We start from the raw sequence: 16,832 nt of genomic DNA, 5'->3' as shown, positions 1-16,832 counted from the left end.
ATGGAAGACGCCCAAGCATTTTACAAGGCATATACAAGACAGAAAGGTTTTGCAATTCGGACAAATCATACTCGATTGTCGAAAGATGACAAAAAACTCTATGCAGTAGACTATATTTGCGCAAGGGAAGGATTTCGACGGGTAAGTCAAAAACAAAAAGAACGAACAGTTCCTGAGATTGCCGAGACAAAGATTGGATGTAAAGCAATTATGGGAGTAAAAAAACTTGGTGAAAAGTGGATAGTGAATAAGTTTGTGGTTAGACATAACCATGTTCTACTTAAACTGAGGAGTGCTAGTTTGCACCGTGGAAATATGAAGGTTACTAAAGTCCAAAAAAAACTTATCATGACTTTGAATGAGTTCGGTGTATCGACAAGAAAGATTATGTCAGTGTTGAATAAAGAATCAGGTGGTGACTTCAATGTTGGTTGTATTGGCAAGGATGTTGAAAATTACTTGAGAAACAAAAAGAGAAAAGTATTTGAAGAGGGGGATGCACAAATGTTATATTCTTACTTTCTTGAGCGACAACTAACAGAACTTAGGTTTGTGTACTCCATGCAAGTTGATAAGGATGGGTGTATGGGAAGTTATTTTTTGGCTGATACGCGATCAAGAGCTACATATCAGTATTTTGAAGATGTTGTTATATTTGATGCCACATACCTAACCAATGTGTATAAGACGCCATTTGTGCCATTTTCTGGAGTTAACCATCATCATCAGATCATAATGTTTGGTTGTGCCTTATTAGTTAATGAAATAGATGAATTATATACATAGTTATTGAGAATATGGCAAGAGGCAATGCTTGGTAAAGCCCCTTCAACTATTATTACCGATAATGACAAGGCAATGGCGAAGACAATTGCAGAGGCACTCCCAAATACAACTCATAGGTTGTGCTTGTGGCATATTTTACAAAAGTTTCCTGAACACTTGGCCTAAGTTTATAACAAATTTCTGGACTCTGGCAAATATTTCCATCATTGCATGCATGAGACAATTATAACTGATGAGTTCGAGCAAGAATGAGGCTGTATATTATCCAAGTATGAACTAGAAGAAAACAATTGATTGCAAAATCTTTACAGTCGACGGGATAAATGGGTTCTGGCTTACTTGCGTTCGACATTTTGTGCCGACATGTCAACGGCGAGCCTAGCAATAATAGACAATACACATAATTTATACACTCTTAAGACAATATCTAAAATGGCTTTACCTATTATATATTTTACCATCAACATGAGAGAAGGATAATGTGATTATGTGAATTTTATCAATAACCAATTGCACTGGATTGCTTCATTGATTATTTGCCATGCTGGCTGCTTAATTTCCTCCCATACCCACTTGTGGCACGTGGGACCTAGTGGGAGGCGGAAAGTAAGAAAATGGAAAATGAAAAACTGGCAGGCCACGAAGAATCAAAACCATCTAAAATCAGATGAAACACATTCCACTTAATTCTAATTAGGAAAATTAACATATATTTGCAGTAATGTGTGAGATCTTTTACAAAATTATAGACTTTTCTTCAAGTCATTGCATCCATTCTGGAAGTGAAAGGATGGAAAATATATGTGACATGCCATGGTTCTTTTGACATATGAACCTCATGAAGTATGACAGCATAATTGATGCATGATGCATAAATGAGTATGACAGAAGAGGTACCGCTTTCTTTTCTCTCTAGTTTACTTCAACTAGTTTTTTCCCTTTATGTATATTGATGGCGTATCAATCTTTTAAAATATGGGTTTTGTATACCAACTCACTGAATTTACTTTAGGCAGATAGGGTTTTGTTGTATATATGATCCAATGGCTCTGGAGCCTAATGGTGATTCTCCTCCATCGAAAGAATGAAATGATCCAATCTTCATTTCAAGTTATTACATGAAAATTACATATGTGAAGTAGACAAGCTGAAAATGTCAAATAAATCTACATTCAACCTCTTTTAGTCATATACACAAACAGTTGGCAAGCAAGTGGACATCAAACAAAACCTATATATATATATATATACTAGTTACTTTTACCCTTAATTACAACAATTATTGCTATGAATACCATCAAACAAATCCATATCAATAAGTTAGCCTATATTTCAAAATAAGAGTCTTCCTGGTGCTCCGGAATACCATCTCTATGTATTTTGTTTGAAACCAAAAGAATAGAAAATCATTGCTATGAATCTAAAGTTAAAATCATTTAAGTAAATAATATCAACCATATAGTTTTGTGCTTCACACCAGATTCTCACAAACGTGCGCTTCACAACAGATTCTCACAAACGGCAGTACACAATCGATAGATAAATAAATGAAACAATAACCTTATGAAATCGTGAGACTGCTGCTTGGAGAAACGGTCGGGCTTGCAACGGTAGGGAGAAATCGGAGAGGTCGTGAGAACGTGAGGGCAGCTTCATGGAGAAATCGTGAGGCTTGGAGAAATCTTAGCCCGAAATCGTGAGCCACGGGCTGGGGGAAATTGGAGATGAATATTGGTGGAGAAATCGTTAGGGCTTGAAGAGAGCTTGGAGATGAATATTGCTCCGCAATGTTTCTGATTTGTGAATGCCCAAATCAGTTTCACATGTAATGCTGGTCCATGAATGTCTCGGTAGAAGTCTTACGTGTTGGGATGTGATTGGTGGGTTGTTATTTGAGAATAATCAGCCCGGCTGGTCCTAAGGATTTCTCATATTAGTAAACCACTCAGATGATAATTTGGTGATTAGTCCCTTAGCTTATTACCTCGCCACAATATATATAGGTGTAATGAATTACTGATAAATACCAATGATCATCATCGCGCTTGGGCCTTATCCCTTCATTAATGCTTATCCTAAAAATGTTGGATTCATCCTAACTGCTCTGAACTAGCAACCCATTTCGCCTTATGAGTTGGCTACGAAGTGGAATCACATAGGTCTCTAAGGCCTGCCAACTTTTTTTGGGCTGGGCTCTCCGTGTGTGCCCATTCCTTGTAAGGGATTATTTATGTCCTTCAGTTATTCTGTTAATTCTTTATGCGTGATTGTGAAGGAAATTATTTATTTCTCAAAGTCAAGGGTTATGTCTGACATGGCATCCAATGAGTGGGTGGTCGACTGAATCCCCTTTTGGACGGGAGTATGATTGGATACCGCATTTGGAAGTTCACCTCCCTGTCTCAGAAATTTCAAACGTCAATCATCCTCCTCATGACGTGTCCCTAGCAGAGCACCTCCTCATTTTCTCCCAAATTTCAAACCTAGCAGCTCTGCCGAAAGTTATGCAAAACCATTTTGCAATGACAGGAAATCTGGGACAGGTAGCAGCAAAGGTATTCTTTTATTACTTTCGTGACCATTCATTTTAAAAGTAATCTTATATATAATCGTAAAATATATAAATATTATATAATTATTTTAAAAAATAATAAAATTTACGATTAAAAAATTAGTTATTTTTATTTTTATAAATCTTATACTAATTTATTTTTTTTAAAAGACTGCACGATATTTGTATAATTTATAATTACAAATATCAGTTTTCTTCATTTTATCATATTTATTAGCTATAAACTATGTAGTTTTGCTACGAACAGCGTTGAAGATGAGGCTTTCGCTGCTGTTGATATTATTATTTAAATAATGTAGCTCAGCTTTATTATCCAAAGTTATAAAGTAATATTGCCTGGTCCCTGATTAATCCAGGATCATTATTTAAAGAATATATATGTTTCTCTTTCCGCCAAATCCTTCCTCTGGTCCCTGATATTCCCTTTGACTGAACATATATAGAATAAGCAATTCCTACCATTTAGGAAACTACTTCCTGTTAGTTGACATATGTAGGCACGCAATGGACCATCAATATTTATAATGGGGCATGCAACGCAGAGCTGTAATCATTTTCTAAACTACCCCAGTCACGTTCTTGAACCACAAAGTGTTTTATTCGTATATCAGGAAATAGGAATATGGAAACGTACATTAGCATCAGCTCTTGTTGTGTGGGAAGTGAGGTTTTGAAAACTGCAATTTATTATGACGACATTAGTAAACATCAACCTTTGATTTTTTTTTTTTGAAGAAAATTGATAAAAACTGGAATGGAATCACGTTTAATTATGAGGACAGATCCCCTAATTTTATGCAATAAAGTATATTCTTGTGTCTTTTCATTACCATAAAATATTTATTCATTTAATCATGCAAAATTATTACTTTATCTCAAAATTTTAAACTCATGGAAAAGGTAAAATTTAATTATTTGTATTACATTTTTAACAGTACCTCTCTTTATGTAGGGGCCATACTCTCCGGTCCTCATGAAGTAATTCAACATGTGAAATATTTAATTAAATAGTTGAAGTGTAAAATGAGAGTTCGAACTCAAGATTACTTCTACTCTAATATCATGTGAATTAATCACCACTTATTTCAAAATCTTAGCTTTTGAGAACTTATAAGATTTCACAAAGGCAAAAGATACAAGGCTAAGACTTTGACAATGACAGTTAAGTGATCATAGACGTTGATGGTTGACGAATAAAGCCATAAACAGTAGCAAAGAATGTAGATGGTTAACAAATAAAGCCATTAACGATAGCTAGCAAGATGTGATTAGAATCTAAAAACTTTTCAAACTTGAGTCACGGTTATGGAAGTAGAAGTATATATAGAATGGGCACATACAACAGAGTGAGTAATATAATACGTTAATAACGAGTGAGATCTAGCATGAGAATCCAAAAGACTTTTAAAGCTCAGTTGCATAAAGTCCCATGGAAAATAGAACAAGGGAAAGTGATTGGCTGGGCGCAGGATGTTGGTTACATATTATACTGTTCGTAGAAACATAATTGATCAAACAACGCTGAGCTCTTTCTTCTCCAATCGAACACCTTATACTACGTACAAACTTTGGGATTAACAATCTTTTCGAAAAGCAAAAACGCACACGTGACACACAGTACATATATATATACGAACGAGACATTTTTGAGTCCCCGGCCTCAATTGTCATTACTTAGCAAGAAGGATGCTAGCTGCATTCAGTGTTGCCATCCTTTATTCACTTAATTACTCCGATCTAATTAACATTTAAACTTAATACTGATTGAGAGCATTGACTCAGCTAGCTTCAAGGTATGAGAGGTGGTTCAGCTGGTGGCGTTGCATCCTAATTTCCCGGAGGTGCGCCTGGCCTGTGTCCTGGGGAAGGAGGTGGTCTAATCTGCTGCGGGAAGGCTCGTTTTCTAGGCGTGATATCTAGAGAGGTCCAAAAACAATTACGTGTAAGTGGAAAACTGTAATTTGGGAAAAGCCTAGCTTTATATGCATGCAGTCTTTAAGCATTTATGAAGGGGTACTTGAATTAGAAATAGCTAGAGCCAAAGTTCGGGGATTCAAATTTCAAGCATAATCTTCTTTCAATTAAAAATCAAACTTCTTCGGCTCGTTTCTGTCGAAAATATAGAAGTAATTTATAATTCTTTACAAGAGAAGAAAAATAATCGATGATCTAATTAAGGCCAAAATGAGAGTACTTTCACTATCTCTAGTAATATATTACATGTATATGTCGTTTTCAAATCATATGGGCACAATTATATGATATTTTTATTAAACTTCTAGCTAATATATAAGGAATTCACACCTGATCATGCAAAAACAGGAAAAAATTACTGATACCAACTGCATGCATGCACTGTAAATTAAATCTGGATATATACGAACCTGCAGCTTGAACCCGAGTTGGCTGCACAGTGAAGATCATGGAGAGGATCAAAATAATTAAAATCATGAGAGGACGGAAGACTAAAGAGAAACCCATTGATCTTTCAAAGAAAGGCAATGCAAACCTATTCACCCATGCACCATATATATACACACGTGTGTGCTAATTTCAGCTGTTTTTATTTTCTTCCTTTCTTTGGTATTAATTAATTAATAAACAGTACCTAACCCAAGAAGGTCGATGCAAGGAAACTACGTACTCATGAAGCTGTCAAACCCCATAAGTTCTATACAAGACAAAGTCGCTTGACGTAATTAATTTGGAGCCAAGACCTTTTGTAATACTAGTGAACGCATTCAAGTAATGCTATATACAGTTTTTGAGTGCATAAATGTTGTGTAATCATTTTGAAAAAGAGCGGGGTCCACGATTAAAAAGTTAATTTTTTTTTTCATGTGGGACCCGTATTAATTCACTTTTTTCTTTTTTCAAAAAGACTACGCGGCACTTGCACAATCTACAACTGTAAATATTATTTCTCAATCTTCTTCATAAATGCATTTGGATGTTTAGGATACGTGGGATGAGCTCTCCTTCAAAGCATTTCTGTGTATTTTAATTAAATAATTAGTTTATTTATCATTATTATAGGCTTTCTTGTTCTAAATTTTATATGATTTTAGTGGTATTATTTTATTATTTCTAACTGTGAAATTTAAATTCAATGTGTTTCTTGTTATTAATTATTTTTCATTATTTAAAATGCTCTTTATTGTAAATTGCTGTTTTGAAATTCTTTTTATTGGACCAGTTTTGAGACCCAAGATGAAAATGTTGGATCTCATTTCTTTCCATTCCTTTTTTTTTTTCTCTCTTTCTCTTTTTCCACTTTCCTTTTTTTCCTTCTTCTCTTTTCTCCCCTGCTTCCTTCCCGTGCAACCCCCTCCCCTTTCTCTCCTTTGTGTTTCAATTTTCTCCTCCCCGTCCTTCCTCACCGCCTAGCCTAATCTCTTCCCCTCACGCCGGCGACCTCCCCCAACCCAACCACCATCCTCCACACTCTTTCTCTCTCTTCCCTGGTTGTGTGAAACCCATTCGGGTTCTACAATTTCTGCGTTGCCCAACTGCGCCACCACCACCACAGTAGCTTCACCTCTTGCCAACCATCATCTTGCTGCCGTTCTCTCCCATGAAACACACCTAAGACCCACGGTTTTCTCCCCTTTCTGCGTTCGCTGGCCACTGTAGCACCACCAATAGGTTCCCCTTCCACCGGTGACCACTCCTAGCCAACCTTGTGGCCCACCGTGACCCCACCTTCCCTCACTCTCCCTCACTCTCCTGCAGCCTCTCTTCCTCTTAGTTGGCTGATTTCCACCGTACATAGCCACCTCCGGCCACCAATCACCACCATAAACTCCAACGACCGCCATAGGAGCTCCAAGCCCATCCTAAGCCTCCCATAGCTACCCTTCGATTTTTTCCACTTTTTGACCCACGACCATCACTTGAAAACAACACTCCACTGCTGTTCCGCCACTTTTGGCGTCACCTTTAATCTTCCAGAGTTGCCTTTCATCTTTGTAAGTAATTTTCCAAAGAAATTTTTCACACTAACATATTTTTTGCAGTCTGGTTAGTTATGCCTAGCCTTGTGTTCGAGGAGTGTTGGGTCAGATAGGAGGATGAGATTGTTTGTGAAATTGGATTATGTTTGGGGGTTTATATGTTGTGATTGGTGTATTTTATTCTGATGTGTGTTTTGCCATGTTGTTCAAAATATAATGTTTGCATGCATTTTCATGTGTCGTGTTTGAAACTAGATTTTGTGTGTTAGGAAAGGATTTTGGGTATATGTATAAGAATGGATTGAAAGAAAGAAAGGAAAGGAACTGTCGGGATGATGGTAAGCATGGATGGTGGTAGAGTTCCACCTACGACTCCTGCCTATAGTGCAAGTTGTAAGGATGATGGTTAGTCCAGCCTGTGATTCCCGCCTACAATGACTAATAAATGGATATGTTGGGTCATTTTCTAAAAAAATGATGGTTTATGATTAAATGGATACGAGGACCATTTTATGAGAAAATGATGAATTTATGTCTAGGCTATTTTCTGAGAAAATGGTGGATGATATTTAATGGCGTGTTTGGGTCAAATGAGATTTTTGGCACGCGTTGAAAAAATTTTCATTTTCAGGGAAAATGATGGTTTTAGTTTCATGCATGTTTCATCTATCCATGCATATATGTTGGTTGCATTAAGGTATTTTTATCTCTTGTGGTGTTTGGTGGGTTAATTATTGAGACTCACAATCTCACGTGGTATTCTTTCCTATGGTTCTGTTTTATAGAATCATAGAATTTGATACAGATGATGATGTTGAGCCTGAAGGATCGACTCCGTCGAAGGAGTGACATGGTCACTTTTGGAACATGGGATATGTTTTCCCTTTTGGCTATGTAATTTTGGCTTGTATATTATATTTTTTTTGGATAACAGTAAACCTATTCAGGGATATTTTGTTTTTGTGGTTCTGTATTTCAAAATTATAGTACTTAGTTGACTATTCTTTATTTATCTACTCCGATTTTTGTGTATACTTTTTATTTGTGCACACATTTAACACTTATCATTTAGGGTGTGTGACCCGTGTTGTCATTATATTGATGTCACGGTTCCCTTGTTTCTATACATGGGAGTCGGGACGTCATAGGTGGTCTAGATTAACACCTAGCTAATACTTTAGAGCTTTAACCATTACATAAAATTCCAACTCATAAAAAGTGTAAATGAGTCCAAGATGGAATAAGATTCCCTCAAATTTTTATAAAGTGGCCATACAATATTTATTATCGTTCAATAAATATTTTGGGCAACAAATAAATAATAAATGATGTAAGATTTACTTTCTGGGGAGCTTTTTGGATAGAGAAGACCTTTATTTGTGTCCAGCTATAACCATGTAACCAACTTGGACGGTGCTTGTGCTTTTCCCTTAAACAAATATGGGCATTCTCAATGGCAGATAGATGTTTTTTCTCAATTAAAAAGGAAAAGGAGAAATTAAAGCATTAATTCTAAATTAAAAATATAAGGATGCTTAAAGGATACATTTTTAAACTTTCCAGAAACTAGGGGTGCTACCCGCATATGCGGGGGCGGGGGCACCCCTTCCCCGATATGCGGGGGATGGAAATTCCATCCCACATTCACCCCGCCCCCTGCCCACTTCAAGAACACTATGTTCCTTTGGGCTTAAAAAAATTTTTGGGTCTAAAAAAATATTTTTTAGACCCAAATTATTATATAATTAAATCGTAAATTAAAATTTATATGTATAATAATTTTAAAACTATTAACATAAAAATTATGTTATTAATTTTTAAATTTGTTAGACTTGTTTACAAGAGTCACAAGAGAGTGAGACTTGTTCACAAGCTGTTAAGTCCCACATTGCTCAAGTAAGATTCTTGTATGGCATTGGAGTTCTATATAATGTGGCCAGGGTGCCCATGCCATTTGGAATCTTGTGAACAAGTCTAACAAATTATAATATATATTTATATATATATACAATTTGTAAAATATAAATATATATTTATAAATATAAAATAAAGTGCGGGGCAGGGGGCGGGCAGTGCGGGGCGGGGTCCATGTGCGGTGCGGGGTACCCCGTCCGCCCATGCGGAGGCGGGGCGGACGAGGGTGGGGTAACGGGGGGTGGGCCCCCGCTGCCCGCCCCTACCGGAAACCCCACATCACACTAACTTTTACATTCATTCCCCTTTTTCATTCCTTTTTCCAAGATTGACGGCGGGTAAGAGAGGAAAAAAGAAATAAAAAAAAGGTGTCAGTCTTTGAACCATTAGCTAGTAGCTTCCCCCTTATCAATTCTCACCTCTTCATTGTGCAAAGCATATTGTTTTTTCACTTCAGGTGCGAACTTAAAATCATTTCTACACTAATATCATGTTAATTAGACATTGTTTGTATTACAAGACTATTTATTTTTATTTTATTTCATCCTAATATCAAAACATCATAAATAGGAGTGGGCAGTGAGGTCCAGCCAGATACAGGGGCCGAGTGTGGCCGCTAGCATCTGGTGCCCCCAATGGGGGCGGGTGTGGGATGGCCTCAACCCCCGCCCCGCAAATACCCCGCCTTGACCCCCACGTAATATATATTATATATATAAGTATATAAAAAATACCCCATTCATCAAAATGACATTGTTTTGCCATTGAATAACAACATTGTTTTGATGTATGGGGTTTTATTTAAAACAACCAATCGATGCTATTTTGTCAATGGCGAAACAACGTCGTTTGGATATTAGTTTTAAGCCCTGCCCCCCCCTCCCCGCACACCGCCCGGGCAATCCCCCATTCCTTATCTCTCTCTCTCTCTCTCTCTCTCTCTCTCTCTCTCTCTCTCTCATCTCTGATTCTCGAATCTCTCTAACCCAATAACCACTGCTAGTACCCTCAGTGCTACTCTAGCCCCACCCCTTTCAGCCATGATCTATCGCCATTTAGCTGTGATCCATCGATGTCCTTGTCTGTCGCTGAAGGTAAGTTCCCCTTCCCCGATTCACTTTTTTTTTTAGTTATGGATTATGGAGGATGGAATTAAATTGAGGAGTTGGAGGATGTGATTGTGAATCCCGCGCGGATTTCATGGCACGTGTGGGGAAGCAATGTCCATGACCAATGGGTGAGCAATAAATGGCTAACTGTTTGAAATCTTTCCAAATCCTCAGGAGGGATGTTAGTCATTAACCCATTCTCTCGAGAAGGTTAAAGGACAGGTATGGTAGTAACGTTAGAAGCAAAACTCGAAGCGTTCCCTCAAAAAAGAGAACACCTCGAGCAAACAGCGAAACAATGCGGAATGAGAAGTCAGAGCATGGAAAGATATTCAAGGCATGTATATATATTGATTGGTTAAATCTACAATTTATGAAGGGACACGTGGCATACTTTAATATACCTAACATGGTCCAACACAAAAAAAAAAGGAAAAATAGCAAAGCTGAAGGCCCCTCGATTGATTTATGGCTCCTCCTCCGACTCTGTGAGGTCCCCCACCGGAGGCGTTGGGACCGCTGTGGGTGCCGACTGCACAAGGGAGCCATCGCAACTGTAACAGCCCGCTAGAAATTCAATTGTGAAATTTCTATTAACTTTAGGAATCTCGTGAAAAACCCATAAGTTTTCATGAATCCATTAATCGTATAGGTTTTTGTCTAACTACATAGTTAGTGTTATTATTTACTATGGTATTAGAAGTGTATTTTTGATTATTGGAGATAGTTAGAAGTGTCAAAATGTATTATGGTTTGTGCCATTAGACTCAGAGGGTTATTTAAAGTCTTATGGCGCAATAACTTTTTTTCTTTTTTTCGGACAAAACGTCTGTTCAAAACTGTAAATATTATTGGATAAAAAGAAATATCTTGAGGTAATTTTCGTGAATATTATTGGGTAAAAATATTTTGAGTTGATTTTTATAGATATTATTAGATAAAAATATCTTAAGTTGATTTTTGTAGATATTATTGGATAGAATATTATGAGATAATCTTTTATAGATATTTTGGGTAGGAGAAAACCACACTTAACTCTCAACTCCAGCCTTATCACCTCCCTTATCTCGTCCATAAATGTGTCCAGCCAGCACCCATGAACTTATCTTCAATTACTCCTTCTAATAAAAGATTATCAAACTCTCTCTCTCGGACGGATTTTAGGAGATCTTTTGCATGCCCATTTTGAAGCTGTTGTAAGTGTTTTATCATAAAGTCTCCTTCATATAAGTTGTTCCTTTTTGAGTCTAGTTTACATGGATATCTTATTTGCCCCATTTGAAGATCATTTGGTCAGTCAAATATTATATAAACTATAGAAAGGTCATTCTGGGAGATAAACTGGAGAATATGTTATATTTTGGAGTTTTTGACCAAGCTAATGGATAGATATTGGTCCGAAATATTTATGGAGTATTTTTAACATGTATATGTGACTATTGGTTGAGGATTTTTGCATGATTAAAGGTTTTGATGAAAGATGTTCTTAGATTTAGAAACTTAGAAACTGGAAGAGGAAAAACAGTTTCTGTTTTGAGAAAGTTTAACTCTTTGGTGGTCTAAACCTATTCTAATGACTTTGATAATTTTATTGGAGGATCCTAAACATCTTATATACATGTTATATTATTATTTTGAAGATATTTGATGTTAGTTTCAAATATATGAAATTTTATGCAAAGAGATATTCAAATAAGTCAAAGTGTGGATATTCTTGGCTAAATTTATGTTTTAGTTAATTTCTAACCATATGATCTTGAATTAGAAGCTTATATATATTTTAGGACATCTTTTTAAACCATGTGATGGTTTGGTTTGAAGATCATATATTTATAAGTCATAGATCAAGAGATTTATCAAAACTAGTTGAGGGAAAAGTTTATGTTTTTGGACTAAGTGTAAAACCAAAAACTCCAAATGTTATTTTGTGATTTTGGTGACTTTAGTTTGATGATTTAAAGTATGGTTGATGTTAGGATGATATTATGAATATGTTAGAAGTAAGATTTGATTTTTTGAAATTCTTGGAGATGTTTTGATTTAAGGTCAAAACTTGTGATTCAAGTGCTTGGATATTTTTACAAAAAAGTTTGGTGTTGATTATTAGTTTTTTTTAAATGGATGTTTTAAGTATGGTTTTGAACTTAGGATTGGAAGATGTTTGTTGCAAAATTTTGGTTTAAGCATGAGTTTTGAAGTTGGAAGGAATTGCAACAAAAATAAAGGGAAATGGCCTATGGATGTTTCGACCATAGTGTGTTCTTCATAGTTGTGTTTTGTTTTAAATTTTTCTGAGTTGATATTTAAGTTTAGGACAAGATTTACATGAGGAATGTAAATTTTGGAAACTTTTGGAGTTAGTATGCAAAATCCTTAAGTTATGGGTAAAACGGTCATTTTCCCACATGTAGAGAGTAAAATGAAAATTTTACTCTTTAAGTTAGTATTTTCCATATTTCAAATTATTAGTGATTTAGTTCTAACTTTTAGAATCACTAATTACAGTTCATCGTGATCGCACTTGAAGTTTTATAAGAAACGCGGAGATCGAGGTAAGTTAGCTTTTAACTTACTAGCAGTCTACTGTGTATGTGTGCTAAGTAAAAGAATTACAGTGTATGTATGTATGTTATCATATATGTCATGCCATGCCAAGTTATCATGTAATTGTCTATTATACAGAATTTATTCTGTCATTAATTTTTATCTGTTACACAATATATTCTGTCATGTATTACTATACATTACAAATATGTCATGCTAAATATGTTGTTTGTTATATGTTATGCCATGTTACGAAATGTTACTATCTCAAGTTGGTTATGTATTTCAAATTATGTTCAAGTCACGTTATGTTACGTCAGGGCTTCAGTCCTTTCATATTCCAGTCACGTTTCATCTTGAGTATATTCAGTTTATGTAGAATACATGGGGCCACAACAACTGTGGAGTATGTATTTAACTGCATAGTGATGTATAGAATACATGGGGCCACAACAACTGTGGAGTATGTATTTACACATAGAATACATGGGGCCACAACAACTGTGGAGTATGTATTTTTAATGTTAAGTCAAGTTTGTGTAGAATACATGGGGCCACAACAACTGTGGAGTATGTATTTACACGTAGAATACATGGGGCCACAACAACTGTGGAGTATGTATTTTTCATGTTAATTCAAGTTTCAGAGCAAGTTCATGCTAAGTCAAGTTTCAGATCAAGTTCATGTCAAGTCAAGTTCAGTTCATGATTCAATTTAAGCTTGTCAATTATGCTATGTTGTACGCTAAGTTATGCTTTAATTACTTATAAATTTGATTATGCATTTATACTTTTACTGTCATACATGCATCATTAGTCTATATGGAAGTTTTTTGTTAACTTGCTGAGATTTGTAATCAAATCTCACTGTGGTAGTCCCAACTACCATTCCCCCTGAATGGTAGATCTTGTTACAGGACCTGAAGGAGGATCAGGAGCTGACCAACTAGACACAGTCGACTGAACGACGGTGCGTCGTTAATGTTAATATAGTAGTTAAATTACTACTTGTACGATGGAGTTGCATCTCCAGTACTTTTGGATCATAACTATTTTGGAATAGTGCTGTGATCTTAGTTATTCAATGGATCTTTATGTATGAAGTATGTTTTAAGTATTGGGATATTTTCAGTTTGGTGCATAGTATTGCTAAAGAAAAAAATTATCCGCTGCGAATATTGCATAATGTTAGATGCATGTTAGGATTATTGCATCTTATATGTCATGAACGGGGGCAGGTAACCTTGTGTTGCATGTCTCGACGCTTCAAATGTCCGTCCGATCCCAAACGGAATTTGGGGGCGTCACAGCAACTAATCTCAGGTATGCAACAGTTGGAAGAAGAATCAGTTCCGGCTGAGTTGTATTAGAAGCTGGGACTGGCGGGGTAGCTGTTTAAGGGGGATTTACCCAAGAAGATCAGCCTGGCCCAAGGCTAGGCCAAGGCTTGTTCGGCTTTTGGCAACCCATCCGCGGATCCCCTAGCCCCAGGAGAATGAGAGTCAAGCTGCAGGGCCAAGTGGGCCATGGTCCGGAATGCACCCAACTCCCCTTTCACTAGGGAAGGAGCGGCACGACACCTTGATGGGACTTCATGACCTAACACCCTCACTAGACCATGCTGCATTAAATAGGCTCTAGCAAGGGCCACTCTAGGGGTAGAAAGGCAGGGCATGGAGCTCCCTGCCCCTGAGACAGGTATAAGTGTCACCCTAAGGCACCAAATAGAGGTAATTCGAGGATCCCAACTCAAGGCATCTCTCTCTCCCTCTCTCTCTCTCTCTCTCTCTCTCTCTCTCTCTCTCTCTCTCTCTCTCTCTCCATAATCTAACTTAGGTATCGGAAGCTTCGTCCAGCAGTTGACTCGGCCGCTGGAGCTTGGGGTAAGTTTGTGTGATGACCCGCTTTCGCGTGTATTTTCGCTGAAATTGTTGTTTTTATTTTAATTAATATATTAGTTTATTTATTTTAATTTATTGAAGTCGGGGAGAGTAGGATAATTGGACCCGAAATAATTCAAGAAATGCAAAGCCAAGTCCGGATCATCAGAGATAAAATGGCAGCAGCTCAGAGTCGCCAGAAAAGTTACGCTGATACCAGGAGGAGAGAGTTATCTTTTGAAGTTGGTGATTGGGTTTACCTTAAAGTCTCTCCCATGAGAGGTGTTAAGCGTTTTGGTAAGAAGAGGAAGTTGGATCCGAGGTATGTCGGCCCTTTTCAGATTCTGGAGAAGGTAGGGTCCGTCGCCTATAGAGTTGCTTTGTCAGAATACTTTGGGGATGTTCATGATGTCTTCCACGTATTATCCCTGAAGAAGAGCTTTGGACAGCAAGAGCCACGCTTCGTCGACCCAGAGGGTATTCAGTTGCAACCAAATCTCACTTATGAAGTTCTTCCGTCACAGATCATGGATTGGAAGGAGCAACAGTTGAGGTCCAAGACGATACCTTTGGTTAAAGTGGCTTGGGGAGATCCGTTAGCACAAGACTTCTCTTGGGAGCGAGCAGCGGACATGAGGGAGCAGTACCCGTACTTGTTTGAAGGATGAAGGTATATATCTTAATCTTGGTCACCGATGGTTTGTGTGTTTTATGTGGCTTCTTTAAGTTGGTGGTTGATCTTGCAAATTTCGAGGATGAAATTTGTTTTAAAGGGGGGAGGATGTGATGACCCGCTTTCGCGTATATTTTCGCTGAAATGATTGTTTTTATTTTAATTAATATATTAGTTCATTTATTTTAATTTATTACGTTTTAAAATTTGATTTTTAATTTAGTTGATGATGTGTTTGATTTCTTTTAGTCGTTTACGGTTTTTAATCTCGTTTCGGCGGTTTAGTTTTGTTTTCCCGGAATGAGGATTAGACCTCATCTTCTTTTCCCTTTTTCCTTTTTCTTTTTCTTTTTCTCTTTTTTCTTCTTTCTTTTTCTTTTTTTTTTCTTTTTCTTCTCCTCTCCCGCGTCGACCCAGTCCCTCTCTCTCTCTCTCTCCTCCTCTCTCACGCCGGAGCTCTTCCCGCCCTCGACCCACCGCCGTCCGGCCACCGTGCGGCACACTGCCCCCACCGGTTGACTCCCTTCCCTCCGGTGCACCTCCCCACCAATTCCCACCCCCATCCGGCCGGCCGTTTGGCCGGAAAACCTCATTAAAGCCTACACGGTTTTTAGCTCGATCCGCCGCCGTCGCTCCACCTCCGGCCACCATTTCTTCACCACTTCATCACCGGTCCCTTGCCGTCCTAACCCACCTATTTCCGGCCTCCAACGACCACCGGAACAGCTCCCACGAGCTAGCTTTCCTTTTTGGAAAATCCGGCCTCTCTCCAGCGTTTTTGCCGCCACCCACGGCCAACCACCACTTCCAATAGTTTCACAATCATCCCTAGACCATTCCCTATCGATCCCAAGCCCTGGTTTGTCCCCGTTCAAAAGTGGGTATTTCACAACCCACGACCACAGTGATTTTTCACTGTAACGTTGCTTTTTCTTCGCCGTTTGCAACGCCGGGTGTTTTCTAAAATTACCGTATAGCGCTGTAAGTATTTTTCAAACCCTATTTTCAGATTTAAATATATATTGCTCATTCAATTTATTTTATCTGCTAGTTGGTTGATTCCGGACTGAGTCCGAGGAGTTCGGGGGTCGGATGGATGGAGGACGGAGTTGCTTGATTTATTGATTTATGATTGGTTATTTGTTTTGTGCATTGAAATTGCATTTACATGGTGCATGCACGTGTATTTTATTTTATTTGAGAAATCCTGTTCTGTTGGCGTGAATGGGTTTTCGGGTGCGTGTGTCTCACGAGCCCAAGCCGGGATGGGTTATTATCTCGGTGGAGCTCCTCTGGTCACTCGGGAGTGGATAATACTGAGTGACGTCCCCTGAGTTGTCGCTGGGCGACGACGAGAGCGGGGCTAGAGGATGGCCTGGCCAGGTACGCGCTGGGCGCGAG

General features: G+C 37.9%; 1 protein-coding gene and 1 long non-coding RNA gene across 2 annotated transcripts; one reads left to right on the top strand and one right to left on the bottom strand.

The window, feature by feature from the left end:
• LOC122293588 (protein FAR1-RELATED SEQUENCE 5-like) lies at window positions 1–786 on the top strand. The gene has a single exon (XM_043102132.1). It carries the CDS (start codon window positions 1–3, stop codon window positions 784–786), a length of 786 nt encoding a protein of 261 aa, XP_042958066.1.
• Window positions 787–4,661: 3,875 nt separating this feature from the next.
• Window positions 4,662–6,008, bottom strand: LOC122294813. The gene is made up of 2 exons (XR_006237744.1): window positions 5,743–6,008; window positions 4,662–5,274 (listed from the first exon to the last, which is right to left on the bottom strand). It is a non-coding gene; the product is annotated as an uncharacterized LOC122294813 (long non-coding RNA).
• Window positions 6,009–16,832: the final 10,824 nt, after the last annotated feature.

Source organism: Carya illinoinensis, chromosome 14 (genome assembly GCF_018687715.1).
Source record: "Carya illinoinensis cultivar Pawnee chromosome 14, C.illinoinensisPawnee_v1, whole genome shotgun sequence".
Classification (NCBI taxonomy): domain Eukaryota; kingdom Viridiplantae; phylum Streptophyta; class Magnoliopsida; order Fagales; family Juglandaceae; genus Carya; species Carya illinoinensis.
The sequence above is the reverse complement of the archived record's forward strand: the minus strand, read 5'-3'. Positions and strand labels throughout refer to the sequence as shown.